We start from the raw sequence: 16,368 nt of genomic DNA, 5'->3' as shown, positions 1-16,368 counted from the left end.
TCCACACAAAATAAGCCTTTATTTGGGGAGGGTCGAGGGTGTCACAAGTACAGGCCATGGACGGTGCGCACGGAGCGCTTCCAGCTGTCCTTCCAACACTGAGCCTCCCTCACCTGCAATGTGTTGTCATCTTCGATCTTCTTCAGCTCCTCTTCAAATAATGCTAAATATTTCTGGGAGCAAGCAGCAGCAGGAGGCCACATGAGGAAGGGCTTCTGGACTCTGTGCCCTAGAGGAACACTGTAACCTGCTGGGAGGTAGCTTTGACCCCGCTGCAAGCACTGGCAAGAGCTCCACAAGTCATTTCTCACGTACTTTGCCCAATAGGCAGGCGTGGGTGTCTTCCTCATTTTATAGATGGGAAACTGAGGCTCACAGCCTTGCCTGGGGTCATCCAGCTAGAAGGAGGCTGAGCAGTGACTAGGACACAGGACTACCTGATTCTGGACTCTTCCCTCCTTCCTAACCACTGTCCTGGGGCCCTGGCTTCCCCGAGAGGCTGAACCCTCCAGGCCTTTAATGCCCACGGAACTCAGCAGGCAGAGGTGTTCCCTGCCTAGAGCTTGGCATGGTGGCTGGGGAAGGGCTTGCCCGGGCACTTGAGGGCTCTCCTAATACAGGGGTCAGCATATCTCTAGGCAGGACGAGGTTTCTCTCTGGGACACTCAGACCAAAGGTCCACACATCCTTAGAGTCGAGAGGTCCTGCAGGTGGCCTCTGGGTGCCACCTCCTCTTCAGGTAGGCCCCCTGGGGTCTAACAGGCACTGGGTTCAAATTCTGACTCACCCACTCTGCAGGGGCACAGACGGGACACATTTCTTTAAGGCTTAGTGTCCTCAGCAGTAACATGGGGACAATTCTGTCTTCCTCACGGGGTTGTTACAAGGAGCCAATGGGAAGCCTCCTGTCAAGTACAGAAGCTGCAGCAGGTGCAGTAACTGTCCCTTATTCTGCCCATTGCCACCGCTGCTCCCATGGCCCCTGTGCCTCTGGCTATTCTGTCTCAACTGTTCCTTGGAAAGCCTTCCTTTACCGCCCCGCCCCCAGGTCTGGGTGTGGAGTACGGGGGCTCACGTCATCAGACCCACGCTGTTACTGGAACTGGACATGACCTGCAGCTCATGTCCTGGTGCCTGAGACCATTGGCTGTCCTGAGCACTGACACTGTGCCCTGGGGCATCCTGACATGTGTCATGTGCTCCATGGGCCAAATGTCAGGATACCTGGTGACGGGAAGCCCCCTCCTGCCCAAGGCAGCCACACTGAGCTGCCCTGTGCTCCCTGGGATACACACCCCCTACCCCACCCGCATCTCTCCGCTCACCAGGTAGACAGCATCTCGGGCTTCCACGGACGCCAGGTGGCCCAGCGTGGTTTTGGTGGTCGTGATCGATGATGTTTTCTTGAGGAGAATCTTGTTTTGGATAGTGACTTCAGTGGGTTTGATTCCCGGCCATTTCCTACAAACAAATATGAGTGAAAACTCCTGCAGGCTTGTCTTCATCATTTGCAGTACCCTCTTCAACCTTGGTGGAAAATGTTAGCATTTCTTTAAATAAAATTATCATGCTTTAAACATCTTAATTAAAAGAAAAACCCTACTGAATATTTCACGTTAAGTGTGTTCATGTTCATTATTTTTCGTATTTTCTCACTGTTTAAATCCATGTGTACAGACAGGCTTGGGTTCTGCATGGGGCTGGGAATCCCACACCTCCATGTGCTCCCCTTCTCTGGGCCTCAGCTTCCCCATCAGCCCACCGGCCTGGGGCAGTCCTGGTTCCTGGCCCACGTTTCCTATTGTGCTATAAAATCCACTGCTGACAACTGAGCTGGGCAAATTGCTGCCTTACTTCTTCTTCCAGAGTCACATTCTCACATTCTTGGGGCACAGGGGACAAGCACTTTGGTAGCCCTCATCATACATGACAGACCGCAGCATTGGTTCACAGTGCCACCAGCAATCTGAGAATGTGCCCCAAGCTGGGACAGGCCTCCCTGTCTTGGGGGTCCCTTGTGGGTCCTTATCACGTGGACAAATAGCTGCTGAGCTCTCAGCATGTGCCAAGGCACTCCCAGTACAATCTCACTGAATGTTCTCCTCATGATTCCAGGTAAGGTTGGGTGCCATGCCCATTTCACAGATGAGGAGACTGAGGCTCTGGGTGTAATGGCTTTCTGAGGTTACCGGATCTGTCTGACTTCAGAGCTCCTGCCCCTGACCGTCCCACTGCACCGCCCCCAGCATGCACAGCCAAGCGTGGTATTCCTCCCAGGTCTCGGCTCTCACCTGCTCCCCCGTTCAATCAGGGGCTTCTCACTCTTTTCCTCCAGGGAGAGCCCAGCGAGCTTCCTCCGTATTAGGATCGATGTTTTCTGTTTGGGGGGCTCCATCTCTGGCAGGCAAGAGACAGGTTACTGATGGTGGCCTCACCCACAGCCTGAGATCAAGGGGTCTTCCCCCTGACCTTACATTTAGCGAAATAAGGGCTCACTCCCCTCTTCCCGACTTGGAGCCTCAGGCAGGAGACAGAGCCCTCTCCCACAGAGGGCCCGAATGCAGCTGGAGGAGGCGAGGTGTGGTCTGGGTGCCGTCTCCAACTCCACAGCCTGGGGCGTGATGCTCTGACCACACAGGCCCCCGAATATGCTTTGTAGAGCCTCCTTTGGCTTATACTGGCTCAAATAGGTCCTGAACTAAGAATTTCTTCTGGAATGAACACATTTAAGGTTGTCCCTCTCATGCCTGGCTCACTGACCTGTCCTTTGATGTGGGGAGAAAGGGGCTCCGTCCATGGAATGAGAGTCAGCAGGCAGGAGTGGCCCTCTGCACCCTGGTCTGTAGGGGTGGCAGGGCCAGGCTGCTTGGCCCATAGGCTACTAGAGATATGTTCCAGTTTGTGGTTTCTTTCCATCCTTTGACATTTTTCTTTGTTTTTGTTTTGGCCACAGAGAGGTGCCGGCTCTTTCCTTTATGGCTTCTGACTTGCATCTCACACTTAGGAAAGCTGTCCCTACCCCAATATTATGAAAATATTTACTATTAGGGTTTCATTTTTTACATACAATCTTTGACCTATTTGGGATTTGCTTTTTTCATTAAAAAGGAGTTACTTTTAATAAAAACAAACAGAAATTCAACAGTCCCCTCAATGGAGAATTTGTTTGCATCCTGGTGGTGCTGGGTGAAAGCAGAGTCCCCCAGCCCCAGCCCATCACCCTGTGCCTCACCCACCCGCTGAGGCCTGGGCACAAGGCTGGTGATGCACCTACTTGCAACCTTGACATCGTCAATGGTGACCACCTCATCCAGCTGCAGCAGGAACTTCTCGGTGAAGGTGGCCAAGCTGGCTATGAAAAGTCGGCCGTACCTCCTGGTGAATTCCTGGAGGAAACAGAGGAAGCACGGTGCTGCAGGGAGGGGACCTTGCCTCCAAAGGCAGGCTGAGGCGGGGTCTGGGGATCAGCGTGTGAGACAAGACCAGGGCCACGTGTCAACTGTGTCCAAGTTAACTGGCATCTGGTCCTTGGCCAGGAAGCTTCTCCCAAGAGGTGACTTGTTTTGAAGATAGAAAAATGATTCTAAAATGGCCAGACAATTTACCCAAGAGGAAATAAAACTAGACATGGATCTTGGGACAAAAAAGTTCTCATTAGTAATTCTGTAATTAATTAATTTAGAAATTAAAAATCCAAGTTAAAACTACCAATAGTGACCATAAAACCTGCCTGCTTTCATGCTCTGCTTTGGCCAGGCTTCCAGCTGAGGGCTGTGCTCTGTGCCGTTGGTGGGCTGTCAGTTGGGGTGACCGCTGGAGGGCAGTGCACAGCAGCACCTAGACGTGGGGGTTGATGGCACTACTGACCTCCAGCTTCTCCTTGGTCGCCGCAGTCAAAGCATCCAACTCTTTCTGCCTTTTCTCTTCCACTTGACATAGAGACTTCATTTCTTGGAAATGTGCGGGGTGTCCAAGATTTGGATGGAGCTTCTGGGCATTTTCATCCTTCAAACAATCCAGAAATCAGCAAGAGTTCTGACCTGGTCTTAAGGTTGAGACCAAAAAGCCACTGGCCTATGCCCTCTGCCAATTATGGCCACGGCCAGACTGATGTGTGCTCTGATTGGGGTGTGCAAAGGGCCGTGGATGGGGAGAGGAGTGGCAGAGAAGGCAAGACAGGAGCGTGGCTGGAGCTGACTCTGAGGGTTAGGGAGTGAGAGGGCTGAGCATCCGCCCTATAACAATCAAGGCTTTAGCCCAATGAAATCAACAGCACTCACGTCCCATGGCTCTAAGGACCATGTGGACAATCACTGTTGATCTCAATGACCGCAGCCCCAGAGAACCCAGTGGACCCACCCATTAAATCCAACAAGGAGTTTGCCGATTGCCTTCTATGAAGGAGCTGCTGGCTCAGCTCTCATTTCTCTAGTGTCTCATGTCCAGGAATCCCAAGCCCGGCCCATCTCCTTCCCTGGGACTCAGTTCTGCCAACACTCTGCCTCCATTTCTGAATCCCAGGGCCCCTGGTCCTGGAGAGGAAGGGCTGGTCCCAGGATCCCCACCTTCCTTTTCTCCAGCTGTTCCTGATACTTGCGGAACTGTCCCCGGATCTCTTCGGTGGAGGCACAACATTTTTTCCAGTGGTGCTCCTTGAAATTCTCCATCACCTGCCAACACACCTGGGGCAGCAGCTCCTCAAATCTTCTCATCTGGGCCCGTAATTCTGCAGGAATCGGGGGTGGGAGGCCGGGGAGAGAACAGAGCAGAGCCAAGCTGCCAAGGTGATCTCTCCAACAACAGCTCAAAGCAGCTTCCCAGAGAGAAAGCTTGGTCTACAATGTGGTAATAGCTATTCTCTCGAAAGGGTTCCTGTGGTCAAACCAGTACAGAAATACTGAATTAATCAAGTTCAAAGAACTTTTCTTCTATATTCTGCAGGACTTTCCAGCACTTTTAAAATGCACAGTGTCTTTCAGCAGTTCTGTCTCATCTGTTATCTCTTCAAATACTGCCTTGACCCTAGACTCCCACTCTCCCTCCGGACCTGTCAGGCTCACTCTTTCATCCATACCTCTTCACCTCTCTCCCTTGGTTCCACCTCTTTGTTTTTCTAAGTTGCATTTTGGTTATTTTCTTAGGTAGTAAAGGCACGCATAATTTTTTAATTTCAATGATTTATTTTTCCAATATAGAAGTTTGATTTGGTCCTCTTTCATATTTACTTGGTCATTTTAATAGCCTCTTGCTCCTTACTCATGTTTCCAGTTTCTTCTTTACTTAGCTCTAATAAATACACTATTTTATATTCTGTGTCTGATACGCTCAGTATCTGAAGTCTTTGCTGGCCTCATTCTGCTGCCCCATGCTCAAGGTGCCTTTTTTCTGTGTGTGTGTGTGTGTGTGTGTGGTGTGTGTGTGTGTGTGTGTGTGTGTGTGTGTGTGTGTGTGTGTGTGTGTTTATGGTGAGCTCTTACTCTGGGCATTTTATTTGTGGGAATTCTTGGAGACCTGAAATGAAGGTGGGTTTCTCTGGAAAGGATCTGTAGCGTCTCTACTAAACAAGCATCTGGGCATGACTAACTCAAGATCATTTTAAGCTAATGTATCAGCTGGAGGTCTTGTGAGTGATCCACAAAGACAATGTTGAGTTCAGGTTTATCTAAGTGTGACTTCAGGTTTCAAAGCCACAGAGGGCTGGCCTGTTGTTATGGATTCTCGTTGGAGTTTTTCTTCTTCTTTACCCAGAACCATGGCTTGTAATGAGACAAATTTCCTTCTAGTCACTGGCGGAGGGGGTTCATGTCTGTCTCATTCCCTTACTCTGCAGATGGGGCCCCGTGGAGTCTGTTTCAGGTGGCTGCGCCCTTTCAGACTGCCCACCTTGGGTGGACTGGGGCTCGGTCTCTGTTCCCAGTGCCCTGAGACCATGAAAACAGAGGCTCAAGTGCTCCAGGGAGTCAGCAAAGCCCTTAGGGCGAGAGCCAGAGCTACTGCTCAGTTCACCCCTCTGAGTCCCTATTTCACTTCACCTTTGCAGCTGGCTCATCCACGCATTTAAGAGAGCTCATCACAGAAAAGCTATATGCAGCAATTTTACACGTTTTCAGTGGGAATACTGGGCTCCCAATCTGAGGGAAACGGAAGTCTCCATTTAATGTGAACTGCCAGCCTTCCAGAGAGGGACAAAATCCTCAGTATTTCCCGAGCCCATCTGACCGTGGAGCCCTTCTTTTGAGGAAGATCACGCGGGATGGGGTCCCACAGAGTTCATCTGGGGAGATTCTGAGCTAGAGAAATGAAACGCGGTCTACAGTTTCAGTTCCAGTTGTTCTCCGACGACAGTATTGAGAGCCACTGCCGCTGATGCTCCCTGGACATGGCAGGTCCGGGAGGGGCTGACCCCCCAAAAAAGCCTTGCATGGCGGCTGTTGTCATTGTCTCCAGTTTACAGACAGGGAGGTTAAGGCTCACAGAGATGACGTGACGGTCAAGGCTACACGGCTGGGAGATGGCTGTGCCAGGTCTTGACACCAGGTCTGGGTCCCCTAATCCTCTCCCTCTCTACCCCTGCTGCGCCTCAGCCAGCACAGAGGCCCGTGATGGGCCCTCAGATTCCCTGCCTTACAAGCAGGAATAATTAGGGCTTACGACTGCATAAAACGCACGTGGACACAGAGAAATGGGGGCCTGTGCATGTGTCTCCTTTTCTGTCCTGATAATAAACAGCTCCTTTTCTGTCCTGATAATAAACACATATGGTAAGATGTGTTCTACCTGCCTGCTTTCGTGTCCCTCTTCTCCAGGAGGTTGTGTCTACCAAGCTCATCACAGCCCAGCAAGGCCAGCATACAGTAGGCACTGTGGAAGGAGCCTTCAGTGATGGAACACAGAGGCACCCCAAGACCCAGCAATTCCACTCCCAATTATTCACCCAAGAGAGATGAAAACATACATCCACACGCAACACGTAATGAATGCTTGCAGCAGCAGCATTCATATCAGCCCACATGTCCGTCACTGAGTGAATAAACAGACTACTGTATATGTATACTATGGAATATGATTCAGCCACAAAAAGGGGTGAAGTCCTGACACCTGCTACAAAGTGACTGAACTTTGAACACATGCAAAGTGAAAGAAGCCAGCCTCAAAAGACCACATACTGCATGATTCCATTCATATGAAAGCCCTGATAGGAAAATCTATAGAGACAGAAAGTAGATTAGTGGTTGCTTCAGGTTGGGGAAGTGATGGAGGGACAGGGGGTTCCAAAATTCACAGTGGTGATGGCTGTACAACTCTGTGTACAACTCTGTTAAAATCTCCCAAATTGTACATTTTACATGAGCAAATTACATGGTAAGTGAATCTCTCAATAAAGCAGTAAAAAATATCTATGCAATGAGTGAAATATTTTTGATAATGCAAATTACCACATTTCTCAAGAAAAGGGAACTTTTGGGGGGGCATTGCTGTTTCTCCCCAGTTAAATCTGATTGAGATTTTTACCTAGTTCTAAGATGTCAGCTTTTCCCAGGGAGGCTCCTGTGCCTCCCCGGTGACCTCCAGGTGGCTCTGTGCCACATCCTCGGTCTGCGGGCTGCACCCACCTATGAGACAGGAGTTGTGGTACTCCTCTGCCTGGCTGTGGTACTCCAGGATCTTCCTGCCAATGTTCTCTGCGCACTGGTCGAAAGTATCGAACATGAAGTCAGGCCTGGCAACTGGGCGCTTCTCTTTGCGGTAAAAGTCCTGCAGGAGAGAGGTGACAGCTTGGGACATCCTCCACTCACTCTCCTCGCCTCCCCGCCTTCTCTACTGCTGTCCCGTGTGCCAGGATGCTCCTCCTCCCTGTCTTTCTGTCCTTGTCACCACTGCCAGTCTCCCAGGGCTATAGGAGCCAGGAGCGAGGAATGGCAACATTCTATGGATCCTTCAAGACCCAAATGGAATCTCACTTTAACAACCAGGCTGAGAGCTTTCTGTGAAGCGCCAAGCAGAGCAGGAAGCTGTGGGCCACAACTACAGATGACCCAGAGCTCTGTTCTGTAGACTCCCAGCCTGGTGGGAGGTAGAGCAGAAAGCACACAGACAGCCCTGTCGGGGTATGCTGGGCCAGGGCACTGGGCAGCTCCCACTGCAGGTCTCCTGGCCCCACCCAGCACTCTGTGGTGCCACAGGGTCTACGGCCCTCCGCTGGGAGCTGGCCTCTCAGGGACAGGGAACGGGGCCTGTTCCTCTCGGCACACCACTATCTGCCACACGGTTAGCACCCGAGAAATATTTGGTGGCTGCATAAATGGATAGATGAATGAAAGAGCTTTAATTCCTAGGATGAAAAACACCACACTGTGAGAGAGGCTGGGAAGTTGTGGGCATGGGGACTGGAATACCCTTTGCTCAGTTTCACCCACAGGGCCACTCTCAGCAGAAGACAAGAGGCAGAGGCAACTGGGCACGTGTGGCCTGCAGCTGGCAGAGGGCAGGGAGAGCCCTCACCTCCACGACGTTCAGCAGGTGCTCGTTGCTCTCCCAGAGGAGGCTCAGGATGATGCCTTTAAAATCCCTGCAACACACGCAAGACAGATCCCTGGGAGTCCTTTCTAATCACACCCAATGGTGTGGACAAAACAAATGGACAGAACATTCTGAGAACTCAGCAGCCCAGCCTGAGCTGGAGCAGGACAGCTCGTGAGGCCAAAGCATGGTCCCACCTAATATTTCTACCTGTCTAGTTTAATGCCACTTGTATGTGACAAGCTGAGTTTGGCCCCTTCCAAGCATCGTTATCCTTATTACCCCCTTGTAATTACTCACTTCTGCCCCATTGCTTACACTGATTCCTCTCCAAGAATGCTAGAAACTTTCTGTTTGGTCACATTTGTTCCTGCTCTTCCTCTTGGCTCAGTGGCAATTCCTACTGACTCGTTCCAATACTCTGAGTGGCTCTCAGCTTTGCCGCTCTCCCCACAGCTGTGGGGACTTGGGATGGATTTGTGTGACTGCCCGATTAACTTCCACCTCTCCCAGCAGACGGTAAAGTCCACCAGGACAAAAACTCTGTGTGTCTGTTTTGTTTAGTGCAAAAAGTCACTCTGAAAAGGTCATATACTGTATGAGAACATTTATAGGATATGCCTAAAGTGACGAAAGTGTAGGGATGGAAAAGAGATTAGCGGTTGCTCAGGGTTAGGGATGGTGAGGGAGTGGGGGTGGGTGGGGCTATAAAGGAGTAAAAGGGGGAGATACTGGTGATGGACCAGTTCTGCTTGTTGATTTGGTGATGGCTGCATGGATATAAACAGGTGATAACATGACAGAACTATACAAAATTGTGAGAGTCAAGGTTTTAATGCAATGTCTTTCTGTGCATAGGAAAAGGAGGTGTCTAGCTGCTGACTTGGATGAGGCTTCTGGGTCACTGGATGTAAAAGTCGCCCTTCTTTGTATAGTTCACAAAATCCCAGAGATAAGACTGTGCGGTAAAATGACTGACGAGTCGATGCTGTGAGGCTGGGCTCCCTGAGGAAGGGGTGAGGGGACTCTGTTATAAACACTGACTTTCTCTGAGTGCTTTCAATTTTCTGAAGTGGAAATTTTGCTTGTTTGCTTGAAATGTAGCCATGTTAAGTGCAACAGATTTTGTTTTAATCAATGAAATTCAAATAAAGGAAGAGAGAAATGGGGAAGGGGGAAGCATTAAAAAAACTGCAAAAACCACAAAAAACCCAGCTCCCACCCAAGGTATGCTGCCCTGTGACCACAAAATACTTGGCTTAGAAAATGTGAATTTGGGGTAAAAATATCAATCAAAACATGTATGTGAAATAGGCTCAAACTGACCTTGACCCTTATCCGTCCCCTCGCCAGCCTCTCCTGCTCTGCCCCCCACTTCTTATTTTGCCCTCAGGTGAGTTAGGAGAACCCTGCCAAAGCTGCCCCCTGACAAAGATGACAGGTTAAAGTGGAGTTAAAGGAAATGGCATTGTCACTTACTCAGCCGGAGGAGGTGGCTTGTCCCCGAGCACCTGGTACTTTCTGTCCAGTCGGTTGGGCTTGGAGTACCGTGAGACGCTGTGGGACAAAGGTGGGTCAGTGCTCTGGAGGCTACGAACAAACACAGGCAGACCTGAGCCTGCGGGAGCCCCGTCCAACTCAACAGCTCTTGAGACAACCTTGTCGTGGGGATGAAGCCCTAACCACTAAAATCTACACAAGGCCATCAGAGGGGCCAAGGGACAGAGGTGCTCGGGCCCAGAAATGTGTATCCTTGCTTCCCTCTGGTGAGGACTCAAAGAAAAACAGGTTGAGCCACATGGAGGGCTGTCAACTTTTCAAATAAAAATACAAGTTAAACTTAAATTTCATGTAAGCAATGGGTAATTTTTAGCATTATGGCCCATGCAGTATTTGGGACATACTTATGTTTAAAAATATGTGTTGTTCATCTGAAATTCAAATCTAACTAGGCATCCTGAATTCTTTATCTGGCAGCCCTAGCAACGTGGACTTCATAGATAACCACTGAGAGACTGAATATACAAACGGGCAATGGCTGGGCCGTATATGAATAGAGAACTCAGGCCCATAACCTGCAACAACCTGCCCAGGAAACCAACTACTTAGCTACAATGAACAACTCAGGAAACCAACCCACTGGAAGTCAGACTTGCAGGAGGACAGACTGTCATCTCTAGTGACCATCAGGAAGATAAACAAAACCTACTGTAACAATCAACCCCAAATGGCTAGGACTTAATTAGTAACTGACCACTGCCCTAAATTTTGTCCCTGTTTCCAACAGAGAAAGCCAAATTGCACCCCTAACCAATCACATAGGACGCCGGCTGCTGGCTGGCCTGACTCCAGCTTCCTCAGGCCAGCAGCCTCCAATCAGGCACATCTGAAGCCTTCTCTTTGCTCCACTATATACCGCTCCCATTCCTTGCCTGCCTTTGAGTCTCTGTTAAAATGCAAGTGGGAGTGAGTGGTGGATTCCCTGGCAGGAAGCAAGTTCTAAATAAATAGCCTTTGCTTCTCTCACTTGGTTGGTCTTTGTTTATTTCCACATTGCAGATGGCATGCCTGTTCAAAAAGGCTTTCTGGATGTATGCAAAGAAGGAATTTCTTCACTGACACTTCCTCAAAACCAAGAATTCAACCAGGTTAACGAGGGCTCACAGCAGATCCAAAAAGTCAGCTCAGCCACGTGGCTTCTGTTATCCACCTTCTATAAAATTGGTGCCAGGGGCCAGCCAGGGCTCATACTCACTGAGGCATGAGTCTAATGACTCCCATGGGGCATAATAGGTGGAGCATATGACCAGGATGCAGAGGCCCAGGACTCCTGATGCTCCATCATCCAAGGGAAGCCATCTCCAACGTCACTCTCTCTGACCAGGACAATGTGTGGGGAGCGAGGTAGCAGGGCTCGGACCCACCAGCTGGCACCATGGAAAACCACTGAGCTCCCAGAAAGGTTCTCAGGGTGGAACACACTTATGTCCATGTGAGCCGAGTCACTCAGCAAGAATGAGCACAGGCCTGTCTAAAGCTGGTGTCAGAGCCGGCCCCTCACGGGGTCCCCTGGAGTCTCAGAGCTGTGAGCACAGGAGGTGTGCTCTGAGGACCCAGTCTGGTAAAGGGTGGCCTCTGGCCTCTGTTAGGGGAACAGGTCTGGCCTGTGCATGCAGCCCAGCATCTCTACCTCGCTGCTGACACAGCACTGGCGATGGACACGTCCTTCTTCACGGAGCATTCTCCCCAGTTCCGGTGTCTCCTCAAGGCTTTGGTGATGAGCACCCAGAACAAGAACAGAGGATCCAAGGTAAGGACAGGCCCAGTGGCACCACCAGCTTCCCCACCGCCACTGCCCTGCCTGCCCCTACCTGTCTGGGACCGATCTTTGTCACAATGCTGGGTTAAACATCTTGAGTCAGGAAATCTGAAACCAAAGGAAAGGATGTAAGCTTTTCCCCAGTGACCATGAGGACAGCTCAGGCCAGGCACTGGGCACCATCCCTGTTGGCCCAGAATGCCACGTGCCTCTGCCCTTCAGGAGCCCAGTTTCAGAGAAGGAAGCTGAGGCTCTGGAGGAAAAGCCTCTGCATGAGGTCACAGCTGTCAGGGTGGCCCACGTGGGAGCTGGCCCCGAAGGCCCAGGGCCCCCCTGTGCACCCCAGGGCCACTCACTGTAGGAGCCTCTTGACCACCTCCACAGCTGGGTCCTCAATCATGGACTTCCCCATGCGGCTTGGCTGGGTGAAGGACTCAGGGTTGACCGCATCAACCTTGGCCTCTTCTTCATGGGCTTCTGAAGACACCAGGATGTCACTCTCTACCTCTAGGTTGGTCAAGATGTCCTGTAGGCCAACGAGAAAGGCCCAATTGCATGGACCCAGTCTAGGTGCCAAGGAGGCAGGCGGGCTGGGTTCACGTTCCAGCTCCACCTTGCCCAGGGGCTGGGGCTGGAGGACAGCTGCCTGGCCTCTCTGAGCCTCTCCTTCCTCTTCAGTGAAGCAGCAGTGATCATATCTGCCTTAGAGGGCTTCCTTTCTTTCATGCATGCATGCATTCATTCATTCATTTATGCATGTGCCAGCCTTCAGAAATGTTTCCTGAGTGACTGCTTTCTGCAAGGCTCTGCCTGGATCTGGGACACAGGGTGAAGAGGCCACCTGTGACCCTTACCTGCATGGAGCTTACAGTCTAGTAAGAGAGACAGACATTTAATATGGACTTCTGCAAATAGTCAACACTGGGACCAGTGCTGTGAAGGAGAAGTTCCAGTGTCTTCTATGAGGCTGAGGGACATGGACCTGTAAGGCTGCCTGCAGATGTGCACAGGCAAGGTTTCTGACCGGTGGACAGGGGAACGAGTGAGTGTATGGACAAGTGCATGGCCACCTCCACCTCGAGCTGGACCTTAGAGAAAGGGTCTGAGGGGTGGCCCACAGCTCAGTTGAACTGTTCCCTATTTTATTCTGAGTCTTGGCTTAGTGGGGGACTGTAAGCCCCACAGGGGAAGGACTCCAGCTGGACTCCTGAGTTCCGTCCTGTCAGGTGCAGCACTGAAGGCGTGAATGAAAGCTTCGAGTCAGTGGCATGGCGGGAAGCGCCTCCCGATAGAAGGAAGGGCTGGTTCAAACCGTGGAAGTAAGAGGCAGGGCCTGAGGGCGGCCAAAGCAGAACTCGAGGGGTGCACACTTCTGCTGCCATTGGCTCAATGACACGTCCTCCTGGAAGTGGGCTGAGCACCTCTGATAGTGAGAGAGGCTGGGTGTGTGGTGACAGGCTCTGCCCTCTGGGGCACACAGTCTAGGGAGGCAGCTCTCAAAATGGAAACCTTACAGCACAGCCTGTGGGCTCATGGGGAAGTGGGATGTGCTACGGGGTCCCAGAGACCCTGGCCCAGACCAGGAGTTGAGAGAAGATCTGGGGGAAGTGACCTCTTAGGGGGGCCAGAGAAATGAAGAGGCTACAGAGGGCAGACCAAGGAGGAGGCTGTGTAGGTCCAGTTAAGGGGGCTGGATTTATCCTGAGGGCAGCCGAGTGATATGGGCAGACTGGCTGCAGCTCAGGGATGGGGTCATGGGGAGAAGTGAGAGGATGAGCACAGCCACATGGGCAAGAGACAGGGGACTTGGACAAGGCCAGGGGCAGGGTAGGGGGAAGCAGTGGCTGCTCACAGATGTGGGTGGGAAGGAAGAGGCTGAGAAGTGAGGCCACTCTGAGAGCTGCTGGACAAGGTGAGCCGAGGGTCCTAATGGGATGAGGAGGCGCTGCCGGGAGATGAGGGGTCTTCCCGTGCAGGGAAGTGGTCCATCTGGGATGCGAACCCAGATCTGACTTCACAGGCATCCCAGTGGGCCTGATGTCCAGCAGGGGCCTGGGAGGCCTTTCCTTAGGCTCTGCTGGTCTTTCCTGTGGGTCTCTGGGAGCCTGGACCTAACAGCCCACCCACCCTCCCCCTCATAGCCCCACCCCATTCCTTACAGTAAAGACCATCTGAGTCACGGACACCAGGTCCAGCTTGCAGTTGAGGTACTGAATCCGCTGGCTCAATTTTTCCTTCCAAGTTCCAACAAGGCCAAGGAGGTCTTCTGTGGTTACCATCTAGTGAGAACACAGAGGGGAAAAGCCAAAGGAAGCAGGCTGCGGGATGGCAGGTTGACTCCGTCTGAACCGCAGGAACAGGCTGGCTGGTGAGGACACCTCTTGGTTCCATGGTGGCCCTTCACTTGGAGGGAGGGCCCTGGGGGAGTAGGGAGCCCTGGGCCAGCTCTCTTGGGCAGCTGCACTGGGGCAGCGGCTCCTGCACTGATGGGGCAACGGGAGTTCTATTCCTCGTCCTATGGGTTAGTTCTGGGAAAATGATTTAAATTTGCTTAACTTAGTCTGCACATCTGTGTGACAGGGCACAGAATGTTCTTGGGGATCTCTTCCAGCTCTAATACTCTGCCATCTCCATAACAACAACATGTATCAAATACATGACCCCTCAGAGCAGCGATCCCCCAGACCATACCCCACGGGGGTCAGGGAAGCTCCATGAGGGCATTCACCTTCACCACACAGCTTGCATATCACTCAGCGGTCCTCGCACATTGTTCCCTGAATGGCTCGCTGACCTAGTGGGTGACCTAGGCCACGTGGCGCCTTGGCCTCTTCCCATTTCCTTCATTTCCAATGCACTCTGAGTCCCACCCAGCCCTGGGATTGGAACATGTCCCTGCTGGCACCTTGAATAGTGTCACTATTCAGTCTTGGCACCCTGCCTCATTCCTACCCGTCTCCCTGCTTTTTTGCACCCAGGAGCCAGAAAGATCTTCCTTAACGTGGCACTGAGCACACGGCCCTGGTTGTACCTTTCCCTGGTCCCTACCACCTTCACTGTGCATCTGAGGCATCGCTTCCGTCTCCTGGTCACCACTCTGCAGAAGTGCCCAACCAGCGTCCTCCATCAACACAGGATGGCCCAGCTGTTCAAGTTCATGCTCCCCACCTTGTGCCTGGAATCTGTGCAAGCCCCTAGGACCATGCCTAACACCCTGACACATCAGGAGGGGGAGGGGGCGGGGGCAGGTAGGAAGCAAGGAAATGTCGGAGAGCAAATGCTTCTGCTCTGAACAGACAGAGCTGTCCCTAAAGGGCCTGCTAAAGGGGTCACAACAGGTCAAGCCGGTTTCCCCCTGCTCCCCAGGGGATGTGTAGAAACATCTGCATGAAAACACAGAGGTCACACGGGCTCTGCCCCATGTGGGGAAGAGTATTCTCTACTCTGTGCTTTGTGGATGTTTGAACCTTTTTCAACAAGTACATGTAACTATGCAAGAAAAAGCAATAAAGATAGAAAAAGAAATGTTAGCTCTCAGTGCTAACAACACAACCTCAACTTAGTCACTGAAGTAGAAAAGACAGAAACTCTGGCTGGAACGTGCGGTTCTCGAGTGCCTGGCTGAGCTGTGGAGAAAAGATTACTGGGGTGACCAGCAGGCAAGTGGCACAGGGGACAGAGACGCGCACCAGAGGCAGAAAGATAAGCAAGTCAACAACGTGAACACCCACAGACCTGCTATGCCGATCAGGGCCTGGCAGGCACTTAGAACTTTGCTTCTCCCAGACTTTCCACCAATTTGGACATTTCATAGTTTATACATAGAAAACAGAAGTAACCAATTTATGTGCAAAGGTCAAAACAGAGGAAAAAATCAAACAAAATGTAGTTGTTCAGAGGGTAGAGTCCTACTACTGTTATTCAAACAGGGCTGTGTTCCAATAACACAGAGGGATGCCTGGTGACATCAGTGTGGAATGAGGGCAGACTCAAGCCTCTCACTCACTGGCCTCCACACATCTGCCTGGGAGGCCCTGGGGATTGGGGGCAATGGCTGGTTTCCCTTCTCTTCCTGAATTTCATTGAATAAAACAGGCGTTAAGTAGGAAGGCTCAGAGGACCCTCTGGTGCTGGAGAAATCTTGATCACTGATATAAGTTTATTTCCAGTTTATGATTCTAGCATGATGTATCTTTACTGTTAATCACTTGGTATCTACTGAGTACTCACTGTTTTATCTCCCTTTGAGATTCGGCACATTTGAATCTTGCTTTGAAGCTGTTCCAGAGAAGAATTTAATCCATCTGTTTGCAAGTTAGATTTTGCCACCTAGGAAAACCAGAGGTTCCGAGATTAGTTTCTAGAAAACTTACTTTGATCAAGAAAATGTTCAGCAAAACATTATCCGGGAGACGGATTAAGCACTGAAAAAAATGAAATCAGGGGGAAAACGTATAACCTTATTAGAAACCAGATCAACGCAAATTTAAAGGACTTCTGTATAAGTCACCAGGAAAGCACAAAAAGCC

The 16,368-nt window shown here is 51.1% G+C and overlaps 1 protein-coding gene across 1 annotated transcript in view; it reads right to left on the bottom strand.

The window, feature by feature from the left end:
• Nucleotides 1–16,368, bottom strand: part of CCDC180 (coiled-coil domain containing 180) — a 59,019-nt gene continuing 42,651 nt past the window's right edge. The window contains exons 27-40 of the mRNA XM_032478027.1: nt 16,070–16,168; nt 13,999–14,118; nt 12,196–12,365; nt 11,892–11,947; nt 11,711–11,789; nt 10,000–10,077; nt 8,503–8,569; nt 7,614–7,755; nt 4,566–4,726; nt 3,868–4,005; nt 3,275–3,386; nt 2,292–2,397; nt 1,326–1,461; nt 1–173 (exon numbers count right to left, since the gene is read on the bottom strand). Of these exons, the coding sequence (XP_032333918.1) occupies nt 42–173; nt 1,326–1,461; nt 2,292–2,397; nt 3,275–3,386; nt 3,868–4,005; nt 4,566–4,726; nt 7,614–7,755; nt 8,503–8,569; nt 10,000–10,077; nt 11,711–11,789; nt 11,892–11,947; nt 12,196–12,365; nt 13,999–14,118; nt 16,070–16,168 (1,596 nt within the window). The 3' untranslated portion in view covers nt 1–41. The remainder of the gene's footprint in view (nt 174–1,325; nt 1,462–2,291; nt 2,398–3,274; nt 3,387–3,867; nt 4,006–4,565; nt 4,727–7,613; nt 7,756–8,502; nt 8,570–9,999; nt 10,078–11,710; nt 11,790–11,891; nt 11,948–12,195; nt 12,366–13,998; nt 14,119–16,069; nt 16,169–16,368) is intronic.

The sequence above is a fragment of the Camelus ferus genome, chromosome 4, assembly GCF_009834535.1.
Source record: "Camelus ferus isolate YT-003-E chromosome 4, BCGSAC_Cfer_1.0, whole genome shotgun sequence".
Taxonomy (NCBI): Eukaryota; Metazoa; Chordata; class Mammalia; order Artiodactyla; family Camelidae; genus Camelus; species Camelus ferus.
The sequence above is the reverse complement of the archived record's forward strand: the minus strand, read 5'-3'. Positions and strand labels throughout refer to the sequence as shown.